Here is a 24,624-nt window from a genome sequence, read left to right as displayed (position 1 = left end):
ACAGATTTTATGAAGTGTAATTAAACTGAAAGTCATGATGATTTTTAACCTCTAGTAGAAAAGAATATTTTTTTTTTTAAACAGCTGAAGAATAATATTAATCATCTGTTTGAAATGTGATAGTCTGGATCCAAAGACTTGAGGGAGCACACGCTGGTGGAACTCTTAGTGGTGAGTCATCATTTTTGTATTATTTTTCAAAATCATTGTGCTTGTTAGATTTTACCAACCCTTTACGTATTTGTAGGAGGAGACTGTGACAAAGGCCTTTTGTTATGTACAAGATGTCTTGAAGCGCTACCAAAGACAACAATATCCAATGTTTAGGCTTCCTTCCTGCGTGAATACAGTATAACATGTCATATTTGTATAAATAAACGATATAAGATCACTTTTATCTCCAGACACCAGCCCTAAAGAAAGGAAAATTTTAGCAAGTTCGACTCATCAGTTCAACCATCATGTCATCAATCCGTTGTTATGCTAATTATCGTAGCACACCCAGGAAGCCCGCTAACTTGTTTTCTGAATTTGGTCACATGACATTCCGCGTAGAACAAATTTAGACATTGGTTTCATACATAAGACACATTTGAAGGTAATTGCTGAAAACATGTGCCAAAGGATTCCTGATTTTTGGGGGAAGTACAACACAGTGAAGGCGCGGACCCGCCTGCTAGCCGAGAGGCGTGCCGGAACGCTGTTAGCACGCAAGCTAGCCTGTGACCAGCGACGCTCGTCGCCATATATTTAAAGTGGAAGTCAACGCAAACATTTTTTTTCCAAGAATATGTTCTATGCAAGCCCACTAGTTGAAACAGTGCATTCTGATAAATATTGCGTTTGTGGAATAAGAGTTAATCCACTTGTTTTTAGCCATTTCTGGGAGCGGCCATTTTGTCACTCCTGTCGACTGAAAATGACATCACGACTGCTCACAACGACCAATCACGACTCAGATTCAGAAAACAGGTCAGCCGTGATTGGTCGTTGTGAGCAGTCGTGAGTGATGTCATTTTCAGTCGACGGAAGTGACAAAATGGCCGCCCCCAGAGATGGCTCAAAACGAGTGCATTTTGCTGCTTAACTTATATTCCACAAACGCAAATCAAATCAAGAATCAGAATGCCGTGTTTCTACTAGTGGGCCTGCTTGAAAAAAATGTTTAGGTTGACTTCGGCTTTAAAGAGCTGAAAGGTGAAAAAAACCAAATTACCGTTGGCAAAACCCCACACCCGTCACATTTGCATAAACGCCGTTATAATGGCTGAAAAAAAAAAAAAAAACACGAAATCAAGATTGACACAATTGGCCATCATAGATCCTGCAGGGTTAAAGTGGTACTTATGCATTATATTGTTTTCTTTCAGATGCTTATGGAGGAGCCTTGTTTTGACTTCCTTCGCACCAAAGAGACACTGGGGTGTGTCCCTGATTTTGTCATTCCCCTCGTGGAACAACATGACTTTGAAGCTTCTCTCATCGGCTTTCTCTCATATTTCCATTTTGGTTGTTGTTGTTGTTGTCGTTTCGAACCGTGCAGGTACCACGTCTACCCCGCCTGCAGAAACACTTCGGGCGTTCTGGGTTTCTCCATCACAGTGCAAACGCAGGCCTCCAAGTTCAAGTGAGTTGGCTGGCTGGCGGCACGTTTCCGTTCTGTTCACCACAGTTGAATGGCAACTTTTGTCAGATGGTACTTGGATTAGATTACTCACTACGTTTTTAAAAGGTAGCTAGTAATTGTATAGGAATACATTTGTGAAGTAAGCCCCCCCCCCAACCTTGCCCATCAGATATAGAGTGTAAATAGCTGCGGATGCTAAGATGATCAGAACCAGTGACAACTCCTTGAATGTTATGTTATAGGGGAATATATTTTTTTCAGGAATATATTCCCGGCAGGCCCACTGGTTGAAACACGGAATTTTGACTAATATTGCCTTTGTGCAATATGAGTTAAGCAGCAAAATCCACCCGTTTTTTGCCATCTCAAGGGGGCGGCCATTTTGTCACTTCCGTCGACTGAAAATGACATCACAACTACTCACTGAGCAGCTGTGATGTCATTTTCAGTCGACGGAAGTGACAAAATGGCCGCCCCCGGAGATGGCTAAAAACGAGCGGATTAACACTTTTGTCAGAATGCACTGTTTCAACTCGTGGGCTTGCATAGAACATATTCTTGGAAAAAAATATGTTTGGGTTGACTTATACAATACAATACAACACAATTTTACAAATCCAAAGTGAAGCCCGTCAATGTGTGCAGAAAAACAACAGCAACAAAAAAGCCAATGAATGTGAATTGTGAACCGTGTGCTCTCAGTACGGAGCTGGCCGAGTTAAAGATTGAAGAGTTCCTCGCTTCGTTTGGAGAGACGCTCGGCGCGCTGACCGACGAGGCCTTCGACACTCAGGTGTGCGTGCGTGCGTACGCGCGAGTCAATCATTCCTACCCACAAACTTTCTCAAAGCTGTCAGTCATAATATGAAAGAGTCTTTTATAATTCCTGTGTGTGTGTGTGTGTGTCTGTGTCTCTCTGTTATGTGTGTGTGTGTGTGTTTCTCTCTCACTCCGTGTGTTGCAGGTGAGCACTCTGATGAAGCTGAAGGAGTCTGAGGACACACACCTGGGCGAGGAGGTGGACAGAAACTGGGCCGAGGTGGTCACACAGCAATACGTGTTTGACCGACTCAACAGAGAGGTGACGCGCACGCGCGCACGCACACACACCGGCCCACTAAATCCTGGAGGTGGATTTAATTTTCCTCCTAATTCTATTTTTTTTCTCAACATATTACACCTTAAATCTTCATAAAAACGATAATTTATTTTATTCCAAGATTGACTCATAAAATTGAGAGCCATATTCTCGGGGTGTCACCAAAAACGATTTGAATCGGAAAATCGGTTTTAACAGGTGCATTGAATCAAATCAGATGGAATCGTTCCACTTTACATGCATTTACAGTATTGACAAGTTTATTCATATCGATGTAAAATGGCAACAAAAAACTCATTGCGTCATACCCTCTGAACTGAGCCGTACCATATTGAATCGGAATCCCACTGAATCAAAGTGAATCGTCACACTTCTTTTTTTTTATTTTTATCGAATCGTCTGTTATTGAAGACCTGCACACCCCGATGATAAACAGCTTTCCCCCCACCCCCGCATCTTAGAACAAGAATTTTCATGTGAGATTCTTTTCCCTCTTGTGTTTAGATCAAGGCCTTGAAGCAGATGAGCCGCAGCGAACTGCTCTCCTGGTACGGCGACCATCGAGGACCCAACAGCCGCAAACTCAGCGTTCACGTAAGACACCTTCTCGCTTTCTCCCCGCTCGCCACGGTTAGGTAATATGGCGGTAATAAAAAATAGCATTTTTATTTAATTTATTTATTTATTTATTTATTTATTTCTGAGTTTAACCAATTGCTTCCAATCACTTCATCGCCGAGCACAACCGTACCGCTCTTTCTCCCTCCGGACAGGTGGTGGGCTTCGGTGCCGAGGAGGGCGACGACGACGACGACGACGACCAGGCGGGGGGACACCCCGCAAAGGGCGAGGGCGGCTCAGCTTACGGCGAGGTGTCCAGGCTCACCTTCCTGGCGCCCTCGGCCAAGATGGCGGGCGCCACCGCCATCATGGACATCAGTGCGTTCATTCGAGAGCTGTCCCTCTTTCCCTATAGCGGTGGTTACTAGTGAACTGGCCGGCTTTTTGCTGTGGAATGACGCGTGCAAAGGAATGCTTTCAAGTGATGAGTGCGACTTAATAAAGGAATCATTTTTGCATATTGAACCTGTGTGTATGCAGTGGGGTGTATCATCTAACTTTTAATTCCAGCGGAGTGACTCCCCAACTAGCCCATCTTTAGCATTTCTGTGCTAGCTGCAAAGCTATTTTAGCTACAGGGATTTTTTTTTTTTTTTTTTGTCTTCACACTCAATGTGACTATTTTGTGTAAGCATTCAACCACCAGGTGGCATCCTGTACATGTAATAGACACACCCTGCGATCATTTGGCTCCAGAATGCCTTGAATTGCACCCCTGCACAGATTCAAGACAGCCTGTGCTGGATTAAGCAAAGCAAAGCCACATTGGATATTCCTCCAGGTTTTACAATAGGTAGGTACACTGTAGTTCTTTTGTGTATTGTGTGTGTTGGGGAGGTAACCTTTCGATGTGCAATTTGGCATCATCCAGGCTTGTCATTTCATTTCAATGAATTCATTGTGAGTCTCTCCTTTATTCATCTGAAAGAGACCAACAATTTTGCCTGTACTGTGTACATCCTTGGAGGTCTTTGGTTTGAGAAATCGGTTGAAGAAAGTTTTGAGTCGGAGAATGTCCTAATCAATATCAAGAGTGAGCTACAGATTGATAAATAGATCTCTCAGCAGAACGTGTTACTCATCCCGCCCGACCTGTTTAATCTTCCATTATTCTTTCCAAACCAACGGCTGCCTCTTGAAGAGTGAAGTTGTATTGTGGTCGCTGGGAAATTACAATTTTCATAGTGGATGTTTACCTGCATTGCATACAACATATGTTAGTTCCGAATGTTTTGTATTATCAACCAATTTGAATGATTTAATCGATAACCACAAATCTGCGGATTGCTTTAATTTACAGAAAAAAGAAACCCTCCACCTGCTGAACGTCACAACTTGTTCCGGCAGCTTCTTCCTCCTAACACCGCCCCACCGGGACCACCGCGAATTCGTGACCGAGCGTCCTACCAGCACCACCACCAGGGAGCGGGCGCGCGAGGACGCAGCCATGCCGAGGAGGAACGACTCTCAGCCGGCCTGCTGCCGCCTCATCTCCCGCTGGTTACGGAGGAGGACTCCCCGAGGTTTTCCACAGGTCCTCACCGGCTCTTGGCAGTGAAGCAGCGGAGAAGTAGATGATGTCGTGCGGGCGGGTAATGACGTGATGGCTCTGCCTCGTGCGGAGCGATCTTGCGAGAAGAAACAGGTTGCAGAGATTTCGCGTGAAAAGGTAAGAATGAGTGCATGCGCATCCAGTTGAGCTGCGGAACAACGAGGCCAATCAGCGATGTAACGTGCACCTAACTTCATTTTGATGCGCACGTTTTACCATTTGTCAGTCATCACATTTGCTTAGGAGCTGTCTTTCATTCTTACTGTAAAGTAACATTTTAAGTGGATAACATTCATTTGATTCAGTATCTGCCCTATACCTGTCTTATTTAAAAAGCAAAATGTTTCAGTACAGAAAAACTATACTTAAAAATAAGAAATAACAAAATTCAGGCGGACTGACCCTGAAGGAAGGGTTAAAATGTTGAATGGTGCAAATTTAACAAGTGTACCTATCGACATACAGTTGCCGAGGGAGTTTATTTACTCAAGTGCAGAGAGTACAAGGCATATGTAAGGGCGAAGACATTCACTCCATTCTAATACTTTAATCTGACCCATTGAGTTTTTACATTATCAAGAGTTCGTTTTTGCATTGTTTAGCTGTTTCCCCCACAAAAAAATGGTGAATTTAAAATCTATTTGTTATTTGTTGTCTATTTGTCTCGGATGAAAAGATCAACTGTCAACTGATCACCACTTGCGGTCCATGTGACCAATGTCAGAGTTTGGTTCGCATTGCCAGTTAGGTTCATGCGAATTTGTTTCCGGTGAGGTTTGGACTGTGAACCGATTCTGTTCATAACCTTTATGGACGGAATTTCTAGGTGCAGTCAAGGTGTTGAGGGGGGTTCGGTGTGGTGGCCTCTGTATCAGCAAAAAATCTCATTTTTGCACATGATGTGCTACTATTGGCTTCATCGACTCTCACTGGAGCGTTTCGTGGCCGAGTGGGAAGCGGTTGGGATGAAAATCATCCATCCATTATCTATACCGCTTCTCCTCACAAGGGTCGCGGGCGTGCTGGAGCCTATCCCAGCTGTCTTCGGGCAGCGGGCGGGAGACACCCTGAATTGGTTGCCAGCCAATCGCAGGGCACACAGAGACAAACATCCGCACTCACAATCACACCTAGGGGCAATTTAGAGAGTCCAATCAACTTACCATGCATGTTTTTGGAATGTGGGAGGAAACCGGAGTACCCGGAGAAAAAACACACAGTCACGGGGAAAACATGCAAACTCCACACAGGAAGGCCGGGGCCGGGTTCGAACCCACGACCTCTGAGCTGTGAGGCGGACGTGCTAACCAATCGACCACCGTGCCGCCCAGGGATGAAAATCAGCACCTCCAAATCCGAGACCGTTGTCCTTAGTCGGAAAAGGGAGGAGTGCCCTCTCCAGGCCGGGGGGGATGAGATCCTGCCCCAAGTGGAGAAGCTCTTCGATTGATCGGTCGATCTACGTTTCGATTCTCACGTATGGTCACGAGCTGCGGGTCATGACCAAAAGACTACGATCCCAGATACAAACGGCTGAACTGAGTTTTTCCTCCCCTCATTTTTCCGAGCTCTCCATTAGAGATGAGAAGCTCGGTCATCCGGGAGGAGGTTCAGAGTAGAGCCGCTGTTCCTCCGCATTGAGAGGAGCCAGAAGTGGTGGTTCACGTGGGTCTCATATTTCCACTACTTTCAGAACCGTAGACACTTTTCTAGCGGGCAAAATGTCACCGTTTTCGTTGTCGTCTTTTTCTTGTTCTGTCTAAATTGGCCCCCTGATGGAAAAATATTGTCGGCGGGAACGCCGCGTGAATAATTGAGGCCCGTGGGGCTTTAAAATTGCAAAGCAGGCAGCCGTGATTTCCTGCTCGCCATCTTCCTATCATGATTTAAGAATAGAGAAATCCTCTTGCCTTCTATAGAAGAGGAATATACTGTATTAATGTTATTTTTTTTCTCAGTTTATCGTCTTTTATTCAGAAGCAGAGAGTTTGTGAAGTGTTGTTCATTTTTAATATGGAAAATGAGAGGGTAGAATTTGATTCAAAATGTTGAATCATTTCAAGTTTACCAGGTTTGGCTTTCATATAAGTGAACCGCTGAAGTCCAACACAAACACATGAGAAACTGGAATACATGTGAAATGCTAGTTTGTAAGCAAGCTAGCTTTAAAAGGGAATTAAACCCAGGATTTCATATTAATCATATTGCCTTGTTTCAACTAGTGGGCCTGCATAGAACATATTCTTGAAAAAAATTATGTTTGGGTTGACTTTCACTTTAAGTTCAACAAAACCCTTTTTTAGTGTACTTAAGTAAAACTGAACAAGTATCACTGGAATAACTGGAATGTTACATTTGCTCAATTTTATTTCATCATGTGGTTGCAGATAATAAAATCATCTCGATCTAGATCATTTTTTTACGGAGATAAATGGTCTACATCTGTATTCCGATGATTATTATTTCGTGCAACCATTTGATGAAATAATATTGAGTAAATTCAACATTTAATTTGTTCACTGTACATAGTTCATTAGCTCACTGTCTTTAGTTAAAATTAAATAGCTATTTTGTTAGCTACCTAGCCTTGCTTAGTTTACACCAGATGGCTAGTTTGTTAGCGAATTAGCTTTTCTTCGCTAAAGCTAAATGGCTAGTTTCTTACCTTGCTTTAAAATCAGATGTTTTTTAACTAAAAAACATCAGTTAGTTCAGATAACTAGTTTTTTTTAGTACAATAAAGTGAGTTAGTTAACATGATGTCTAGTTTAGTTAGCTAGTTTGTTAGCTACCTAGCGTTACACTGAAAAAAATGCTGTGTATCATTTACTGAGTTTTATTTCATCAAGTGGTTGCACAAAATAAAATCTTCTGAATCCAGATAGAATTTTTAAGCAGACTTTACATCTTTAAAAATGTAACTGGATACAGATGATTTTATTTTGTGCACCCACTTGACAAAATACAATTGAGTACCATCATTTTTTTTGTCAGTGTACGTAGTTCAAACCATTTGGAAAGTTTATGAGCTAACTATATTTTCTTAGTTTAAACCAGATGGCTAGTTTGTTAGCTGCCGGGCCACAGGCTACTTAGTTATTACTATTTGTTCCCGCGCTACCTTTAGTTGCTCACAATTAGGTGAATAGTTTGTTAGTGAACTATCCTTACTTTGTAAAAACTACATTGAGCAATTTTGCAGCGAACCTTACTTAGCTGCAGCTATATGACTTACTTTTATGTCACAAAAGTGACTTTTTAGCCCGTGGGGCACCTTTTGACTCAGCTCTTACAAGGGCTTTTCTGCTGCTCAGCTGGTTGCCTGGCAACCAGACGACGGAGACAAGCCACTACATCACCGCTGTATACCCGTGCAAAACAATTGCGGGCCTGCCTCACATCATCCACATCAAATAGCTATTCAAATGGTGTTGATTTTGTTACTTTGTGTGCGTGTGTGTGTGCGTGTTCTTCTCACCGAGAGAGCTAATGAAAAAAACGACACCTCTATGGAGAGGCAAGCTAAAAATAGTGCAGTGGACGAGGAGCGTGAAACCTCTTCACCTCCACAATTCCAACACTGTGACATCATCTACACAAACCTCGCGAGAGAAGTTCATCGCCAGAAGCAACATAAGCGTCATCAACTGGTTAGTTAGCTAAAATTAGCCATGTAGTTTGGATATCAAAATCTGCGCTCCCCTGTTCGAATATCAGGTTTTTGTGAAGTAAAAAAAAAAAAAAAAAAAGGATACAAATAGATTGTTTCAAAACATTTGTCGACTTATTATATCCACTGTGCACTCCGTTGTTTCTCATGCCCTGATTATGTTGCTTGTTATTCAGCGCAGCTCCTTTCTCGAGTTCTTTAGCGTTGGTGGAATACGCCACAGCGGCTTCATAATTACTGCATCAACGTTTGAGCTCTTATCTTGCCACACAACAAGATGAGGAGGAGGAGGAGGAGGCGGCTCACTATCGCTTTTAACCACATCAGCATGGACTAGCCTATTTATAATGTATTAGACTGATGTAATAGAGGAGTTAGCCGCACACACATTCACACGTCGGTTAAGCTAACGAAATAACTACACAACTAAAATTGAAGAAAAAAAAAACACACACACACATTTTATTCATTAATGAAATAAAACGAAAATGTTTTGTTAAAAGAAACCAAAACTCACTGAAACTACATCTGGCATTGTTAGCCATCACGAATGTAAGTTCACCTGCTGTCTTCCAAACATATATTTATATAAGTTGTAAATACTTGTTCTTCTGTGGTGCGCAGGGTTTGATGGAGATTTGGTCGAATGTCAGCGGGAACGATCGTGATAGCAGGAGGAATTCTTGCCGGAGTGATACTACTGTGCATCGTCGCCGTCCTCTGTTACTGCCGACTACAGGTAAAACTTCAGATGAAGCGTACACAAAAAGTTTGTCGTTTTAATTCCATAAAGACGTCCAATTTCAGGAAGAAAGTCCGAATTTTCTGAATATAAAGTTGGACAAATTTGGAACGTTCAAATATAAAGTTGTAACCTTTTGAGGAAAAAGACGTCATATTATGAGAGGAAGAATCTCACTTTGATGAAAATTAATTCATTTTTGGTAGAAAAAAGGCAATTCATGAAAAGTCATTTTATTAAAAAAAATTATATTTGTAGGAAATAATGTTGCAATAGTTTGAGGGAGAAAAAAAGTAAAATTACAAGACGATACTGTCTGTTATCCAAGGAGAAAGGGGAAATGTATTTAGAAATCTCTGAAGTGAATTTTAGAAGAATCAAGTTGTGATATTATGATGGGGGGAAACCATGATTTTACAATATGTCAATATAAAGGAAGAATATACCGTATTTTTCAGACTATAAGCCGCACCTTTATATAAGCACTCTATTTAAAAAAATAATAATAATGGTACCGAAAGTGGTAACATTTTGACGGCAAATTATTAATTTTATTAAAGTGTGATAATAATATCGGAAATGTGATAATAATATCGGAAATATAACTATGAAACATAATATAAAAAATAAGACTAATTAATTTGATCAGGCATAATATGAATAGAAGAAAAATCTTAATTTTACAAAAATTGAGTTGTAATATTTTAACAAATTATGAAGAGAGTGGCTATTTTTCATGAATATTGTCATGAAAATGAAGGTGTAATATTTAAGGAAAAAGCTTTTAATTTGACAAAAATAAAGTCAATAATGTCAGCAATAAAAGTTGTAATGTAATGTTTTGTGAAAAGCCACCAAAAATGAGTTGCAATTTTGGCCACAAAATTCATTTGGTCAGGAAAAAAAAAACGTGTTGATTTGGCGAACCGTCCTGTGTGCTTTGCGCAGTATTACTGCTGTAAGAAGAATGACTCTGAGACGGACGCGGGCTCGGCCCCGGTGCCGCCGCCCAGCACCCTCTCCCACTTCCCGTGCAACACGTGCGACGCGCTGGCCAACGACGGAGCCGCCATTCCGTCCGTCTCGTTGGACCAGCTGGACGCCGGCGCCCCGTGCCGCGCCTGCTCGCCGTACACCCGCCGCGCCGCCCCCCAAGTGCTCAACGGGGGCGAGCGTCTGGGCTTCCACACGTACTACGAGACCTCGCTACCGTTGGGCTACGTGTGCCCGGCGCCCCCACAGAGGCCCTACAGCACCCAGGTGTGACCTTTGAACTGTGCAATACCAGCCCACGTGAACTTATAGGGATGTGGGACTGACTCTTGAGGGACACACCCTGGATTGAACCATTGGCATAAATATTATAACAATTACCATCAATAATATTTATTTAGTCAGTTATTATTTAGTTTAGTTGGCTATTTTAGGTCTTTTGAGACCCCCTGACCTTAGTGGAGTTTCAGTACACCCACCACACCCTGCTAGTGTTAACTGAGATGCAACACACACACACATGGGCGCACACACATAAAACTGAGGGCTAACTGTTTTCCTGAAAGATTTTTTTATATCTAAAATTATATTGACTATGATAATTATTGTGTAACACCCCCCCCCCCAAAAAAAAAAAAAAATTGCATATGCTGTGAGCTTTTGTCCCCACGTGGAGGTGGCATCTACCATGCCGTGCATGTTTGTGTTTGGGACTACTTCCTGTTTACAGACACAATTACGTCAGATTTGATGATATTCAAATATGTGCTCTAAATATTTAAAGTGGAAGTCAACCCAAACATATATTTTTCAAGAATATGTTCCCAGCAGGCCCACTAGTTGAAACACGGCATTCTGTTTCATTTTGCGTTTGTGGAATATAAAAAAATTAAACTAAAATGCACTCGTTTTTAGCCATCACTGGGGGCGGCCATTTTGTCACTTCTGTCGACTGAAAATGACATCACAACTGCTCACGACGACCAATCACGGCTGACCTGTTTTCTGAATCCGAGCCGTGATTGGTCGTTGTGAGCAGTTGTGATGTCATTTTCAGGCGACAGAAGACAAAATGGCCGCCCCCAGAGATGGCTAAAAACGAATGCATTTTGCTGCTTAACTGATATTCCACAAACGCAAAATTAATCAAAATGCCGTGTTTTAACTAGTGGGCCTGCTAGTACCATAGTCTTAAAAAAATAATGTTCGGGATGACTTCCGCTTACTATAAGGAGTGTATAGTGTCACGCCACAAGTACAGTATGTCTGGATCTATAGCTATATTTTATATTTGTGACTGTTGTAGTGTGTTTTGTGTATTTGAAAGACAATCTGCCTGTGACTTTAAAAAGTAGCGGACACATTGTTAGGTACACCCGCACTCTTGAATGGCGTTCAGTAGACGAGCAATAGCAACATTTCTCTTTACAAAGATTATACTCAGATTTTGCCTTTATGTATTTCAGGGATGGGCAACTTGCTGTAAATCCGTGAATAGGTGAATCCGCTGGTGCAGTACCGCAAGTATGCGGGGCGCCTCTGTAGTAAAAAAAACATTCCCACCCCAATTTTTAAAAAAAAAACCAAACTTTCAGGCCACATGCAGCCTGTGGGCCGCCAGTTGTCCATGCCTGATTTCATGTTGATTAATGTGCTGTTAGTGTTAAATCTAGTTGTCACTAGATGGCTTAGGTGTACCTAATTTTATGACCGGCGAGTGTATATTCTGACTCGGAATCGTTTACGCTAGTTGTCGAACTCTATTGTCAAGTGTTTCAAAATGAGCAGTTTTTTGTTGCATTGTCCTTTCCGCAAGGGATGGGAATTTGAACGTATTCCACATTGTTCCAGTTTGAACTGAAAATGCACAAGCTGTTATCCGGGCAAAAGGTGCCTACTTTGAAGAACCTAAAACTGTTTTAACATTTTGTCTTACTAAATTCTTCAGCAGTGTTTCAAGGAGAAAACCACTTACATGAAAACTTTTCTAAAAATGCCCAAGACTTTAGGAATAGTGCATTTTATCAAACATGGCTGCAGTCAGACATGGGGTGGCAGAGTGAGTGACGGTCAAGGGCGGTTTGCTAATCGAGACCTGGACGATTTGCTACGATTCATGTCCAATAAATTCTGCAGTCTACCAGAAAATCATGGAGGTGACCTACAGCCATTGTACTCTTAGCAACATGTCAACCTAAAAGATACCAGCCAAGTTTAAATGCACTACAACGGCAAAAATCAAACTTTTATAATGCAGTTTATTGGACTAAAATAAAAGGGAAGAAAATGAGTTCAAAAGATCAACACCGATCAACAAAGTTTTGGACCTTAATTCTTTCAACACAATCTCGAGCTGTAACTGTCATTTTACACAAAGTCATACAGTAGGTGGCAGCCATGACGTTCATTGTGTGAAAAAAAAAAAAAAAGAAAAAAGATACAGTCAGGTTATATCAAGTTAAAATAATCCTTAATATGTGTGGATAGTATGATTATAAATGCAAGACGTAGTTGCCGTGACGTCACATCTGCATGACATCTATCAGCTCGACGTCGCCGTAGACCCTCACGTGCGTGATCTGGTCTATCCCGACTCGGTAATTGTAGGTCAGTTGGATGCCGTTGATCGTCATGTCGAAGGCGAAGGCGCCGCACCGGATGATCACCTGGCAAGACAGCATTGACGGCGGCTGAGATCTTCAACCAGTAAAGCCCACCGCCGCCAAACATGCATTGCTATTGCAATGGCGCTCGTGTGTACGACGGCAGTTCTTGTAAACCTCAAAGAACTGCCCGGTGGCGAAGGGGAAGGTGGCCAGCTGCTTCTCCTCCACGCCCCAGTGGCCAGACAGGAGGGAGTTGCGCACAAACACTTGGACGTGGTACATGAAGCGAGGGTTCAGGTGCAGGGCCCTGCTGAGCTGGTCTTTCAGCAACAGGTCGATGGCAAAGCTGCAACGTAAAAGTGAGACCGCGTTGTCGTGGCAACGGGCTTATTGACGGCGGTTGCGGTCTAGTACCGTTGGCAGTTCTGATTGACTCGCCCCCTGACGGCGATGCTGCTGCCCACACGGAGACCTCCAATCAGCTCCCCGATGTGAACACTCTGCAACAACAGAATACGATTTGTGAAGGAAAACAGTTAAAGAGGAAGTCACGCCCCCCCCCAAAAAAAATCTTTACAATATGTTGTATGTGCCCCCCACTAGTCTAAACACAGCGATAGTGTAATATGAGTTAAGTAAAATCCACCCATTTTTATCCATCACAGGGGGCGGCCATTTTGTCACTTGCTAGCAACTGAAAATGACATCACAGTTGCTCAGGTAACAACCAATCATGGCTCACCTGTTTTCTGAAGCTGAAGCTGATCGGTTGTTACAAATAGTTTTTTTTTTTTTTTTGTGTTTGCTGCTTATTTCATATTCCTTAAGCAAAATCCACCCATTTTTATCCATCACAGCGGGCGGCCATTTTGTCACTTGCTAGCAACTGAAAATGACATCACAGTTGCTCAGGGCTCAGGTAACAATCAATCACGGCTCACCTGTTTTCTGAAGCTGAGCCATGATTGGTTGTTACAAATAAGTTTTTTTTTTGGGGGTGGGGGGGGTTGCTGCTTATTTCATATTCCACAAACAATATTAATCAGAACATCGAATCAGAATAAAATACTTTAGCTGCATAGAACATGTTTATGTACGAAAATTTGGGGGATGACTTCCTCTTCAACTCATACATTTATTTGTCTTTTCACAGTCCGGCCACAACTGAGGCAGTGACTTATTACCTTGCTGAAGACGTGATTCCCATTAAAACAGTGGCAAACGAGGGGTTTAAAAGAATTTGCATTTCAATGGACGTCAATTATACATATAGATTTTCATTATTTGGTCTGGTCCCTCTTCCCCGCGAATATTTCTTCTGTGTTTAATTGTTTTTTATTTTTTTTGACTGACTTTAGGTCGTCTGTAAAATAGTGACATCCAGGTCAATTCTTTGCGCATTTTGCATTGCTCACCTAAGCACTGCTTGTAAAAATTAAGTTTCGCTTTGTTTTGAATGGCAGGTCCATCGAATGACCTTACCAAAAAACATGGCATTATATGTATTTCAGAGATCTGTGTAGTAAATGAGCCCACTGTTACTTGTGTCCTCAAACATCGTCCATTTCGCCAATTATTTTGACCGATGTTTGAAGCGCCACAATCGGCCGATGAATCGTCAGGCCTTATAACTCACCCCGTCATCTTTCATATTGAGTTTCTGCCCGCATGTGATGCCTGCGGCTGAACATGTCAGGTTATTGGCCGAGCTCACGTTGACCATGCCCGAGCTCAAGTTGACCGCTGGATTCTGATGGAAAGCAAAATGAGTTAGCGTCATCATGGCGTCACGCGACTTTTGTTGGGTTCCTCGTGGGTGACTACTCACAACTTTGACCTTTCCGGAACGGGCCAAATGATTGATGATCGCCAGCGCCAGTTCTTCAGTCAAGCTCAAGACTTGAGATTGATGTCCCAACAACTGAAACTAACAACGTTTGACTTGATTAGTTGAGCTGCATAGATCGCCATAGTAATCCTGGTCGTGATCATCCGTAAAAGTTGAAAGGAGGCAACTTGGTTGCTACTTGGGAGTCCCAACGTGCTGGAGCTTACCTTGTTGTCATCTGTCACTTTGTCATAGGTGGCCGTTAAGTTTTGGTCATTCAAGTACGGGTAGTTTTCACCGTGGTCTTCGTCATATATGTGGTCTGCACTGTTTGCATCGGTGTTGTGTACGGTGTACAACGGCACCAGGATCAATATGGCTACCAGGATAGCCGCCAGGAGTGCCGCCACGACCGCCACATGCCAGGTCTGCACTCCATCCTGAGAAGGTAAAAGCTGCTCTCTCGAATAATAGGTTGACTGCTGATCTCGCTCCTGAGAGGACAAAAGTGGGATCATTCATCAAATGCAAACATTTGTCCACATCATGCTTTATGTTTCAACACTGTTGAGCTCGGCCAGTGATTCTACTGTGTGGTACATGAGAAATCACTTGTCACACTTATTTTGGTTTAATCGTTTTATTTATTTATTTATTTATTCAGTTTTTGGGAATATTTGTTTTTTAGTATAGCTTACTCATGACAGAAAAAAGTATTCCCAAATCAGAATTGTTTCCCCCCCCAAACAGAAACATATTGAGAAAACCATAATATCCGACTGCACTGTATATATATTCTCAAAAACTGAAAATATTCCAAACAAAAGAAATGTATTTTGAAAATGAGAAAAAAAATTCAGAAAACCAGGTACAAAATTTCCAAAAAAATGAAAATATTCCCAAAAAATAAAATCTATTCCATAAACCAGAAAAAAAGCCTCCCCGAAAACTTACTCAGAAATTTGTTTTTTTCCCAAGTGAATGAAATACGCTTTCGTATGTTTGTTCCAATGATGCAGTGTGTTTAAATTCCCTTGTACGCTGAGAAGTGTTTTTATTCCTGTCATTGTAGTGTTAATAAATTCTCAACAGTTTGGCCTTCCTGTGAGTAGTTTGCAATGCAATGTGAGTAGTTTGCAATGCAATGTGAGTAGTTTGCAATGCAATGTGAGTAGTTTGCAACGCAATTAAAAACATGCACAGTGGGTATATTGAAGAGCTCTACGGACGAAACTCCATACACACAAATGGCAAAAATTACGCCCTTTGTCCTAAATAGGAGAAAGATTGCAGAGCAATTACAGATATCGCTGTGTTGTTTTAGACTCAATTCTGTTTGCTATCTTAATTGGAAATTGCACCTACAATCAACCTCCGCATAATCGTGGTTCGGATTCGCATATTCGCAATTTTCTTTTTTTTTTTTTTACTTCTCAAATATCTTCGTGTATTTTCGCCATTTCCCCCCATTATTGGTGTAAAACGTATACTGAATGTGTTATCATCTTTTTGTTTATTTATTTGTTTATTGGGGAGGGCGGGGTGAAAAACAATATTTTATTCGCACCTCGTAAGTGAAGTCTATTTATAGTTGAGTTTACGAAAGCCGTACAGAGAATGGCTGGATATTAATAAGGCTTAATTGACAAAGACGTACACAGCGGTCGGATAACTCACGCAAGCTTTCTGCCGAGGATAAGAAATGGGCATTTTGCAAATGGAGGATACGGCCGCAGATCTCTAGACGGGTCGATCGGGTTCTGAAGGTCGATTTGCACGCACGCAGGGCACGGGGGTCCCAAGCGGTCGACCGATGGCGGAGAGAGGCGTTCGTGTATTTGTTTTGTGACGCACTTTGCGTTGCTCTTTAGCTACCCAGAGTGCGAAAGTATGACATTTCAAAGTAGAGAAGTTGCTGTAACCTAGTAAATAAAGCTTTGAATTTAATGATGGACAGCTTGAGAAGCCACGACGCAGTGGCGTTGGCTGACTGGACAACCGTGACAAAGGAACGTTGAGACCCACGTTCGACAGAATAAGGGTTATGAAGAGGTCAAACCCAGATTCACACAAATTGTAAACAACTTTTATGCGCAAGATTTACATGGATACCCCACGAGCCCCCCCATATAAATAAATAAATAAATGTGTGTATGGTCACGACAAATAAGAGCAATTAAGTGTGTTTGTTCAGATAACATGTGCTCTGAAATAAAGCATATGTTTATGTATGTCTAATATGAAAGTTCCTTTGTTGCAGCGTAATTAAAGTGACTTCCTCGCTAACAACCGAAGCATGTTGTGAACTGAACCAAACGAAATAAAATAAAAACGAAACCGCAGAAAAAAATACGACAACTAACGAGCTTCACCTTACGTTGATAAAAGTAACTAAAACTAACCAATAATTAAAGCAAAGATGTCCTTTGTTTTTGTCAGTTGAACTGTTGGTTGAGAATTGTAGTTTATTACACGTGACCTTTGTTTGTTTTTACTTTTATCTTGCACTCAAATACTCCATACATATTTTGAAAAAAAAACAACAAAAAACAATAAAAACCAACATTTTTCACATTATGAAGAATCGTTAAAACTCTGTAATGTTATAACGATTGAGGAGCTTGGATTGTTTTTTTTGTTTTGTTTTTTAATACTTGAACCCCATATTTGTTGAATACTTGATGCAGCCCAGACACACCCTCTCCCCAGACTTGAGGAAATTACTTTCTTCTTCTGCCGTGTCAAAGACTGTCAGTGAGCTTCACTGCGCTACTAGCTAGCTGCAGTTAAATGGAATGAACAGGACAGGATTCGAGTTAGCCGGCTGGCGCAGTCATCCATGAAATTACCAACACCGGGTCCAACCCGCCTCTGCTCAGTTACGCAACGCGCTGCGCCGGATTTAAGCCAGTCACAAAAATACAGACCTTGTAGTCTAGTAAGCATCTTGAAACTGTCCGTAAGAGACGCTGTTTTGAAGGTGTGATGTTTTACCCCTGGCTCTCCTGTTATGCCAACTTTCAGGACAGGCAGTGTAAAAGTGCGCAGTTCCTTAAGCAGACCCGTCTTTATTTAGCGTGGAGGTCAGAGGTAGGCGATGGTGTAAGTGTGACTATAGATGGATTCTGAAGCATACAACAAATAGATTAAATAGAAGCAGTTTTTTTTCACACTACAAGATTTGAAGGGCTATTATTGTGCTGCTCCGTCTGGAGGCAGAATAAAAGGCAGGCAGACAGACGGACTGTTTTAGTGATGGACAGGTGAAGCCCCATGAAGCACCCTGGCTGAATAGTGCCATCTAGTGGTGAAATAGACATACGACTTGTATTTGCTGAGTCTTGCCGATTTTTCTCTCTGAAGTAAAGATAAAAATACAACCGTGTGTGAACTCAGATTTCATATCCCGGTTGAAGACACATTTCTTTTCTCTGGCTTTTGATTAGACCTGAAATTTTCGGCTCTTTTCCGGTGTCAATAGTGCTTTATGTTCATTTATTGGCTTTATTTATTTATGTTTTATATATTACTTATTTGTATCCATATTTAATACATGTATCACAGCCTTTTATTGTTTTTTTTATGATTGTATTGTTTGTAAAGTGCTTTGTTACAGCTCTAGCTTTTATGAAATGCGCTATATAAATTAAATTTTATGTATTGTATTGTATTAGTAGGATTTCAAAGCAGGGTTTGACCTGTTTTCTGAATCTGAGCCGTGATTGGTCGTTGTGAGCAGTTTTGATGTCATTTTCAGTCGACAGAAGACAAAATGGACGCCCCCGGAGATGGCTAAAAATAAGTGCATTTTGCTGCTTAACTTATATTCCACAAATGCAAAATCAATCAGAATGCCGTGTTTCGACTGGTGGTCCTGCTGGGAACATATTCTTGAAAAAAAATATGTTTGGGTTGACTTCCGCTTTAAGTGAAATTTCCATTTTTACTTTTAAATTTGAAAGAAGAAAAAAAAAAAAAAAAGTTCTATCTTTCAACTTGAAATACCAGGAAGCAAATGTGATCTAACAAAGCATTACGTCAACACCAAAACAAGGGCGTTTTCCCAATTAATGTTTTGGTATGTTTCTTTCGCTTGACCTGCTCGACCCGTTTGCCGCGCCGGGACCTCATTAGCATAATAATGCCACTTTCGACGGCCCGAGGAAGAATCCTCCTCACCCTCCGGCCTTCATCTTCAACATGTTGATGTTAGTGTGTGACTGTTTCCCTGGTCGAGGCGTCCTGCAGGTTCTGTCGGATTCACTGCCAGAAGGAAGCGAGGCATGGGAAAAAGAACAAGCACTGTTCCTTGTTTCCTTTGGTGTCAGAACCCAACCCTGTGGAACCTGTTAGCACCTGGCCGCCCGCTTCTTTCGAACGTCAATTGCGCTCCACCTGCCTTTCCTTCACCACCGCTTTGGACTTGATCCCGATCCCGGTTCCTTCCGTTTCCAGTGGAGGGGGGTTGGGGGGGGGTGCTTTGGGGTCAAAATGATGCAGGAGGTGTCGGTCACCTTGTCCTGCGACGCTCAGCTGGTGGAGCAAATGAGCGAGGAGGAGATCCTGGCCTGCCTGGTGGCCGAAACGGGACCCCACTTTGCGGTAAGAAGGCGGACGGACGCAAAAACAATTGTGAAAAAACAATTGGCCACTTCCAGCGTTCCTTTAGTTCACACAAACTGACGAAATCGGTCGAACTCGATTTGAAAAAAAAATTATGTTCGCTGACAAAAAAAAGTATACATGCAAAAATTTTACGTTTATTTAAAAAAAAAAAAAAAAACACTATACACCGTAACTGTAATAATCACAAGTGGTATTTAAGTTGGAACAACCTTAAACGATATATTATTAACATTCATGGCAACTCGATAGCACAGTAAAGCAAGCTCGTTATTTGCTCCAACACAGAGAGAGTGAGAGTGCATACTCATCAATTATTATTTTGGGGGGCCTTTTTAGGGTGTGATAAGATGATAAGGTGTCCCAACTCAGCAATAACGCTGCTTTTCACCCTTTTTGGTTGTTTGAGGGAGAGAGGGTGCACCAAGTCAACAATTAAATTTCCCCCCTTATTTGGTTGTGAATAAAGGTGAGGGGGTGCGCCAGCACAACAGTTACGTCGTTTTTATTCAACCTTTTAGGGTGTGATAATTGAGAAGAAGTGTACCAATTTAACAATAACTCAGTTTTTCTCCTTTTTGGGTTTGAAAGGGAGAGGGGATGCACCAACTCAACAGTCACAGTGTTTTTCTCCTTTTTAGGGTGTATATAAAAGGGCGAGGGTGCGCCAACACAACAGTTTTATTGTTTTTTTCCCACCTTTTTAGGTTGTGTTAATGGAGAAGTGGTGCACCAATTTAGTAATTCCACTGTTTATCTCCTTTTTGGGTGTGTGAGCCAGAGCGGGTACGCCAATGCAACAACTACACTAACATAGCTTTTCCCCTTTTTAGAGTGTGTGAGGGAGAAGTGGTGCGCCAACATAACAGTTACATTGCTTTTTTGCAGTCTGAAAATTAAGCCAACCAACAATTACATTTTGTCTGTGTGTGTGATGACAAAGACGGGGTGCGCCATCTCAACAATATATATTTTTTTAACCTTTTTTTGGTGTGTGATCAGGGAAAAGTGGTGTGGGAATTCAATAGTGACACATTTTTTTCCCCGTTTTTGCATGTGTGGAAGAGCCACTGCGTTGCAATATTGGAGGGGGTGCGTGACTTAAAAATTGTCGACTGTTTCTCTGTCAGGAGGTCCCGACGAAGAAAGCCAAACTGAGAGAAAGCCGCCTTCAACTGATGGATGAGGAGGAGGAGGAAGACCCTCTCAACAAATGCCAGGTTGGAAAGCACCAAACTCCCCTCAGAAACGGACATATTTAAAACAAACCCGAAGATGTCTGCGCATCTAGGAGGCATACGTGCCTTTGCTTGTGTGTTTCGACGCTAGCATGCGCTGTTGATTCTAACTGCTTGTTGCCTTTGTGTTGCCCGAAGATGGAAAACCGTCGCCTTCAGCAGACCAGCCTCCGTCTGGAACAGGAAAACGACAACCTGGCCCACAGGCTCATCACCAGTAAAGTGGCCCTCAGGAGTGCCCTGGACAAAGTAGCACCTTGTTCCGTCTTTTTTGTTTTTGCAGATAATGTCCAGTTTTGCCATCATTTCACGCTTAAAAAAAAATAGAAGATTAAGTACAAAACGTCTTTCGAAAGTGATTCTCAAAGTGATACGAATACAACTTGTGGTGTGCGGGTTCTCTCTGGTGGTACGGGAAAGTAAAATTATGAGCGAAAACCCCAAAATATAACATTTTTTCTTCTTCATTAGAAAAAAATATGAGTAAAAATGTTGTTAAACGTGCCCTCATTTTGTTAATCTGACATTGTTTTGATGTTACCAGGCGGAGGACAGCGTGGAGAAGCTCACCGGTGACCTTTTAGTGACCCGACGTCAACTGCAGGCCACTGAGGAGGAGAAGCAAGGGAAGGAGGAGGAGGCAGCCATGGTGGGTGCAGTGCACTTCTTATGTCAGGGAAGACGTCCGAAATTTAGCCCCCGAGGTCACCATAGTGATAGTGATGTGGCCGTGATAAATTTCATCATTAGAATATGTGACGAATTAATTAAAAAAAAAAAAAAATGGGCACTAGGTTGCAAATTGCCCTTGGGCTAGATTTTGGACAATCCTGCATTTGCGTGGTATCTATTGATTTCATTAAAACAAAAAAAAAACAAAAAAAATTAAAAATTCATGATAACCTGTAACATTCAACTTTAACATTCCAATGTTCATTTCATTCATATAAAAAAATGAATAAGGAAAATAGTGAAAATTTTTCATTAAAATGTTAGACTTAGGGTTACAGTATATTATAAAAAGTATGAAGTCTTGTAACATTCAACTTGCATGCATAATGTTAATTTAATAAAAACGGAGCAAAAAAAATTTTTTTACATTAAAAAATACACTGAAAAGTGTAATATCTTGTCACATTAATTGTAAATATGTATTTTTAATTTTGTATAAATTATTTTAAATTATTTTTTATTAAAGTGTTTTTTACATTAAATAATTTTTAAAAACTGTGATCTCATGCAACACTAAACTTAAAATATATTTTGAAAATGTACTATATATAATAATTAACAAACCTTAATAATTAACATAACCCTAACCCTTCTGAAAGTCTTTTTTTTTACATAAACACAATTTTTTTAAAAGCTTAATATCTTGTAATAGTCAACTTAAAACATTTTAATGATGATTTAATGGTAGATAATATTTCTTAAAAACGAAATAGTTTGATACATTTTCATTGAACTGTATTTTTTCCAGTAAAAATCAATTATACAGGAGATATCGTGAAACAATCAAATTTCTTTTTTTAATCAAACCAAGATAACGTGCTTTATTTCAGAAATTTCTTTTTTTTTTGTAAGCTTATAGGGCTCTATTTTCATAGCTTGCGGCAGATGCTTGGGTGGGCAGCCTGCGCCACTGTGGGAGTGTTTACACAAAGCTTAATTCACCGCCAATTGATAATAATAATAATAATAATAATGCAGATGCAAGCCATGACTATCTAACTCCCCTATTAAAAGTTGAAGGAAGTGTTGCGACGGGAGCTGGAGAGGGCGGAGCAGGAAGTGAAGCGGTCGTCAGGTATCATCGTGGACTACAAACAGGTACGGTGCCTGAGGCGTGTGTTGATGAGGACATCAGTCACATGATGTTGATCCTCTGCCGTTGGTTTAGATCTGCACTCAGCTGACGAACCGTCTGGAGAGGCAACAGGACGCACACTCGCAGGAGGTTCGCTCGCTCAAGGTGACATTCCAGCGCGCGAGAAATAAGTTGTAATGATCTGAGAAAAAAGTCTGTAATATTAAGAGATAAAAAAAAAATAATAAGAGTGAAGTCAGATTTTTCCAAGAAAAAGTCTGGACTGACAATAAAGTTGAAATGTTGTGAGAAATAGTTGTCATGTTACAGCACCGGAGTTGTTATTATTTCGAAAATTCTAAATATGACGAGAATCAAGTGATAATGTTAGCGAAAAGAAAGTTGTCCATTTTTGTTCAAGAAAAAAAGTCATTGATATTACGACAAATACAATTGCAACGTTGAAAGAAAAAAGTGGTAATGTGAGGAAAAAGTAATCGCGAGAAAAGTTGGAATGTTATGAGAATAAAGTCATATTTTATTTAGTAAAATGTCATAATGTTATACAAATGAAGTGGCATTCTTGATATTATTATTCCTGACTTTTTGAAAAAATGTAACTTATTCCCTCCTAACTTAGCAATTTTGTCGTAACATTCCGACATTCAGTCATATTTTCCTAACGTGTGACTATATTCCTCTAATTCTAAATTCATTGCTGCAATCCTCAGACTTTTGACCTTTTGTCTATTCCAGAATGCGGTGAAGGACTGTCCACATTGTTGTCATCACGTGGTGGAATACCAAGAAGGACAAACGTCAGATGACAAATCCGACTCGTCTCCTTCGCCGCCGCATAACCGCAGCACAGCGGTGGTGCCGGAATGGGAACAGCAACACTCGGGCCACACCGAGGCGGAACTGAGGCGGGAGAACCAGGAGAAGGCCTCCCTCAAGGTTCAGATCAGGCAGCTGGAGAAGGAGCTGGCTCAGACTAAACTACAGGTGGTGGAGGCCAACTGCAAGATCCAGGTGCAGTATGATGCAAAAAAAAAACAAAACAAAAAAATCTGATTATTAAAAGAATGCTTTCACTCATATTAACAGTGACATTGGAATGCGAAGAGTGAAAAGTAATCATTTTTTGACAATACAGACATGAGGAAACTTGGTAAGGTGAAAATAAACCCAGGAGGTTTGGACAAACTCAAAATTTGACAAGAAAAATTTGCGACGCTATAACAAACCTGTTTTGAAAAGAATTTTCTAAGTTATGACAAGGTCAAAATGTGACGAGGAAAATTTTGAATAAGATGTCATTTTACCACCATAACTCGAAATTTTAAGACGGTAGTTTTGTGCTGTCGCAGGAGCTGGAGCACGAAAGGGGAATCCTGGCCAACGACCTCCAGGATGCCAAGAACAACTGGATCAGCAAGGCCTTCACCTCCCTGCGCACGTCCACCGACGGAGGCCCGACCGCGGGCCGGAGCCTGCACGGCTCCTCCCTCTCCGGATGGAAGCTGTCGTGGCCTCACAAGGACAACCGAGAACATGTATGACACTCGCCCACACTCCTCGACTACAGCTACTGTTGAAGGATGAATCTGCATAAGTTGGTCTCACTATGGACGCTAGAGGGCGCTTCACGTTTTCACGTTTTAGGAAAAAACAGACAAACAAGCAAAAGTTATACTGGTAACAGTAGGAATAGTTAGTTTTGTTTTTGAACAACAATAAACATTTGCTTTCATTTGTTTTGAGCACAAAAAAAAAAAAAAACAAGAAAAAAATTGAAAAATAGATAAAAAGTGTTTTACTTATTTTTCTAAGAAAATGTTTTTTAAACAGTATTTTTGTGTACATTTTCATGAGAAAATGAATCAATCAAATTTTATTGATTTGTGTAAGTGGGGGAGTCAAAGGTTCTGAAAAACAAGGAAAGTTTTATTTTGTTTCTCCAAACAAAACACATTGTACGTTTTAGTATCCTTGTTGCAATTTTCTTTCTCTGCCTTATCCTATCCCTCAACTGTAACTTTGCAACAACGTAAACATGAATATACGTATCTATCTATCTATCTATCTATCTATCTATCTATCTATCTATCTATCTATCTATCTATCTATCTATCTATCTATCTATCTATCTATCTATATATAATTATATATATATATATATATATATATAATTTAGCGATAACTCACTAGTTTATTA

General features: G+C 41.1%; 4 protein-coding genes across 10 annotated transcripts in view; 3 read left to right on the top strand and 1 right to left on the bottom strand.

Moving 5' to 3' along the window:
- LOC147137219 (nardilysin-like) overlaps positions 1-3,812 on the top strand; it is a 107,761-nt gene extending 103,949 nt beyond the window's left edge. For all 4 annotated transcript variants that reach the window (XM_086048884.1, XM_086048885.1, XM_086048883.1 and 1 more), the window contains 7 exons: positions 124-171; positions 1,371-1,423; positions 1,544-1,627; positions 2,330-2,420; positions 2,592-2,708; positions 3,231-3,320; positions 3,500-3,812. In XM_086048884.1, coding sequence (XP_085905010.1) covers positions 124-171; positions 1,371-1,423; positions 1,544-1,627; positions 2,330-2,420; positions 2,592-2,708; positions 3,231-3,320; positions 3,500-3,715 — 699 coding nt within the window. In that variant the 3' untranslated portion in view covers positions 3,716-3,812. The remainder of the gene's footprint in view (positions 1-123; positions 172-1,370; positions 1,424-1,543; positions 1,628-2,329; positions 2,421-2,591; positions 2,709-3,230; positions 3,321-3,499) is intronic.
- A 115-nt stretch (positions 3,813-3,927) lies between these two features.
- Positions 3,928-11,203, top strand: LOC147137218 (protein FAM163A-like). Of its 4 annotated transcripts, none has more exons than XM_086048889.1 (4): positions 3,928-4,140; positions 4,648-5,016; positions 9,194-9,308; positions 10,260-11,203. In XM_086048889.1, exons 3-4 carry the CDS (start codon positions 9,216-9,218, stop codon positions 10,575-10,577), a joined length of 411 nt encoding a protein of 136 aa, XP_085905015.1. In that variant the 5' UTR covers positions 3,928-4,140; positions 4,648-5,016; positions 9,194-9,215; the 3' UTR covers positions 10,578-11,203. The 4 variants fall into 4 exon arrangements, with proteins under 4 accessions (XP_085905015.1, XP_085905016.1, XP_085905017.1 ...); XM_086048890.1 differs by lacking the exon at positions 3,928-4,140 and adding an exon at positions 4,428-4,563; XM_086048891.1 differs by lacking the exons at positions 3,928-4,140; positions 4,648-5,016 and adding an exon at positions 7,699-9,121.
- A 1,339-nt stretch (positions 11,204-12,542) lies between these two features.
- Positions 12,543-16,655, bottom strand: LOC147137217 (galectin-8-like). The gene is made up of 7 exons (XM_086050427.1): positions 16,416-16,655; positions 14,966-15,232; positions 14,739-14,837; positions 14,547-14,660; positions 13,325-13,410; positions 13,085-13,256; positions 12,543-12,970 (listed from the first exon to the last, which is right to left on the bottom strand). The coding sequence occupies exons 1-7, from the start codon at positions 16,446-16,448 to the stop codon at positions 12,827-12,829; spliced, it is 915 nt and encodes a 304-aa protein (XP_085906553.1). The 5' UTR covers positions 16,449-16,655; the 3' UTR covers positions 12,543-12,826.
- A 2,574-nt stretch (positions 16,656-19,229) lies between these two features.
- On the top strand, positions 19,230-24,598 carry LOC147137216 (rab GTPase-activating protein 1-like). The gene is made up of 8 exons (XM_086049797.1): positions 19,230-19,340; positions 20,492-20,581; positions 20,738-20,848; positions 21,144-21,248; positions 22,346-22,429; positions 22,500-22,571; positions 23,163-23,438; positions 23,777-24,598. The coding sequence occupies exons 1-8, from the start codon at positions 19,230-19,232 to the stop codon at positions 23,966-23,968; spliced, it is 1,041 nt and encodes a 346-aa protein (XP_085905923.1). The 3' UTR covers positions 23,969-24,598.
- Positions 24,599-24,624: the final 26 nt, after the last annotated feature.

Source organism: Filicampus tigris, chromosome 13, assembly GCF_054856515.1.
Source record: "Filicampus tigris isolate MCC_2025a chromosome 13, RoL_Ftig_1.0, whole genome shotgun sequence".
Classification (NCBI taxonomy): domain Eukaryota; kingdom Metazoa; phylum Chordata; class Actinopteri; order Syngnathiformes; family Syngnathidae; genus Filicampus; species Filicampus tigris.
Note: the sequence above shows the minus strand (reverse complement) of the source record. Positions and strands in the feature narration are given on the sequence as shown.

Bases quoted from the DNA above. Each gene is read 5' to 3' on its own strand.
- LOC147137218 (XM_086048889.1), top strand. From the start codon at position 9,216: ATGTCAGCGGGAACGATCGTGATAGCAGGAGGAATTCTTGCCGGAGTG. The intron at 9,309-10,259 runs GTAAAACTTCAG...TGCTTTGCGCAG, and splicing joins TCTGTTACTGCCGACTACAG to TATTACTGCTGTAAGAAGAA.
- LOC147137217 (XM_086050427.1), bottom strand. From the start codon at position 16,448: ATGCCCATTTCTTATCCTCGGCAGAAAGCTTGC. The intron at 15,233-16,415 runs GTGAGTTATCCG...TTGTCCTCTCAG, and splicing joins ATCCTCGGCAGAAAGCTTGC to GAGCGAGATCAGCAGTCAAC. The intron at 13,257-13,324 runs GTACTAGACCGC...TTTACGTTGCAG, and splicing joins GTCAATCAGAACTGCCAACG to CTTTGCCATCGACCTGTTGC.
- LOC147137216 (XM_086049797.1), top strand. From the start codon at position 19,230: ATGATGCAGGAGGTGTCGGTCACCTTGTCCTGCGACGCTCAGCTGGTG. The intron at 22,430-22,499 runs GTACGGTGCCTG...CCGTTGGTTTAG, and splicing joins TCATCGTGGACTACAAACAG to ATCTGCACTCAGCTGACGAA. The intron at 23,439-23,776 runs GTGCAGTATGAT...GTGCTGTCGCAG, and splicing joins AGGCCAACTGCAAGATCCAG to GAGCTGGAGCACGAAAGGGG.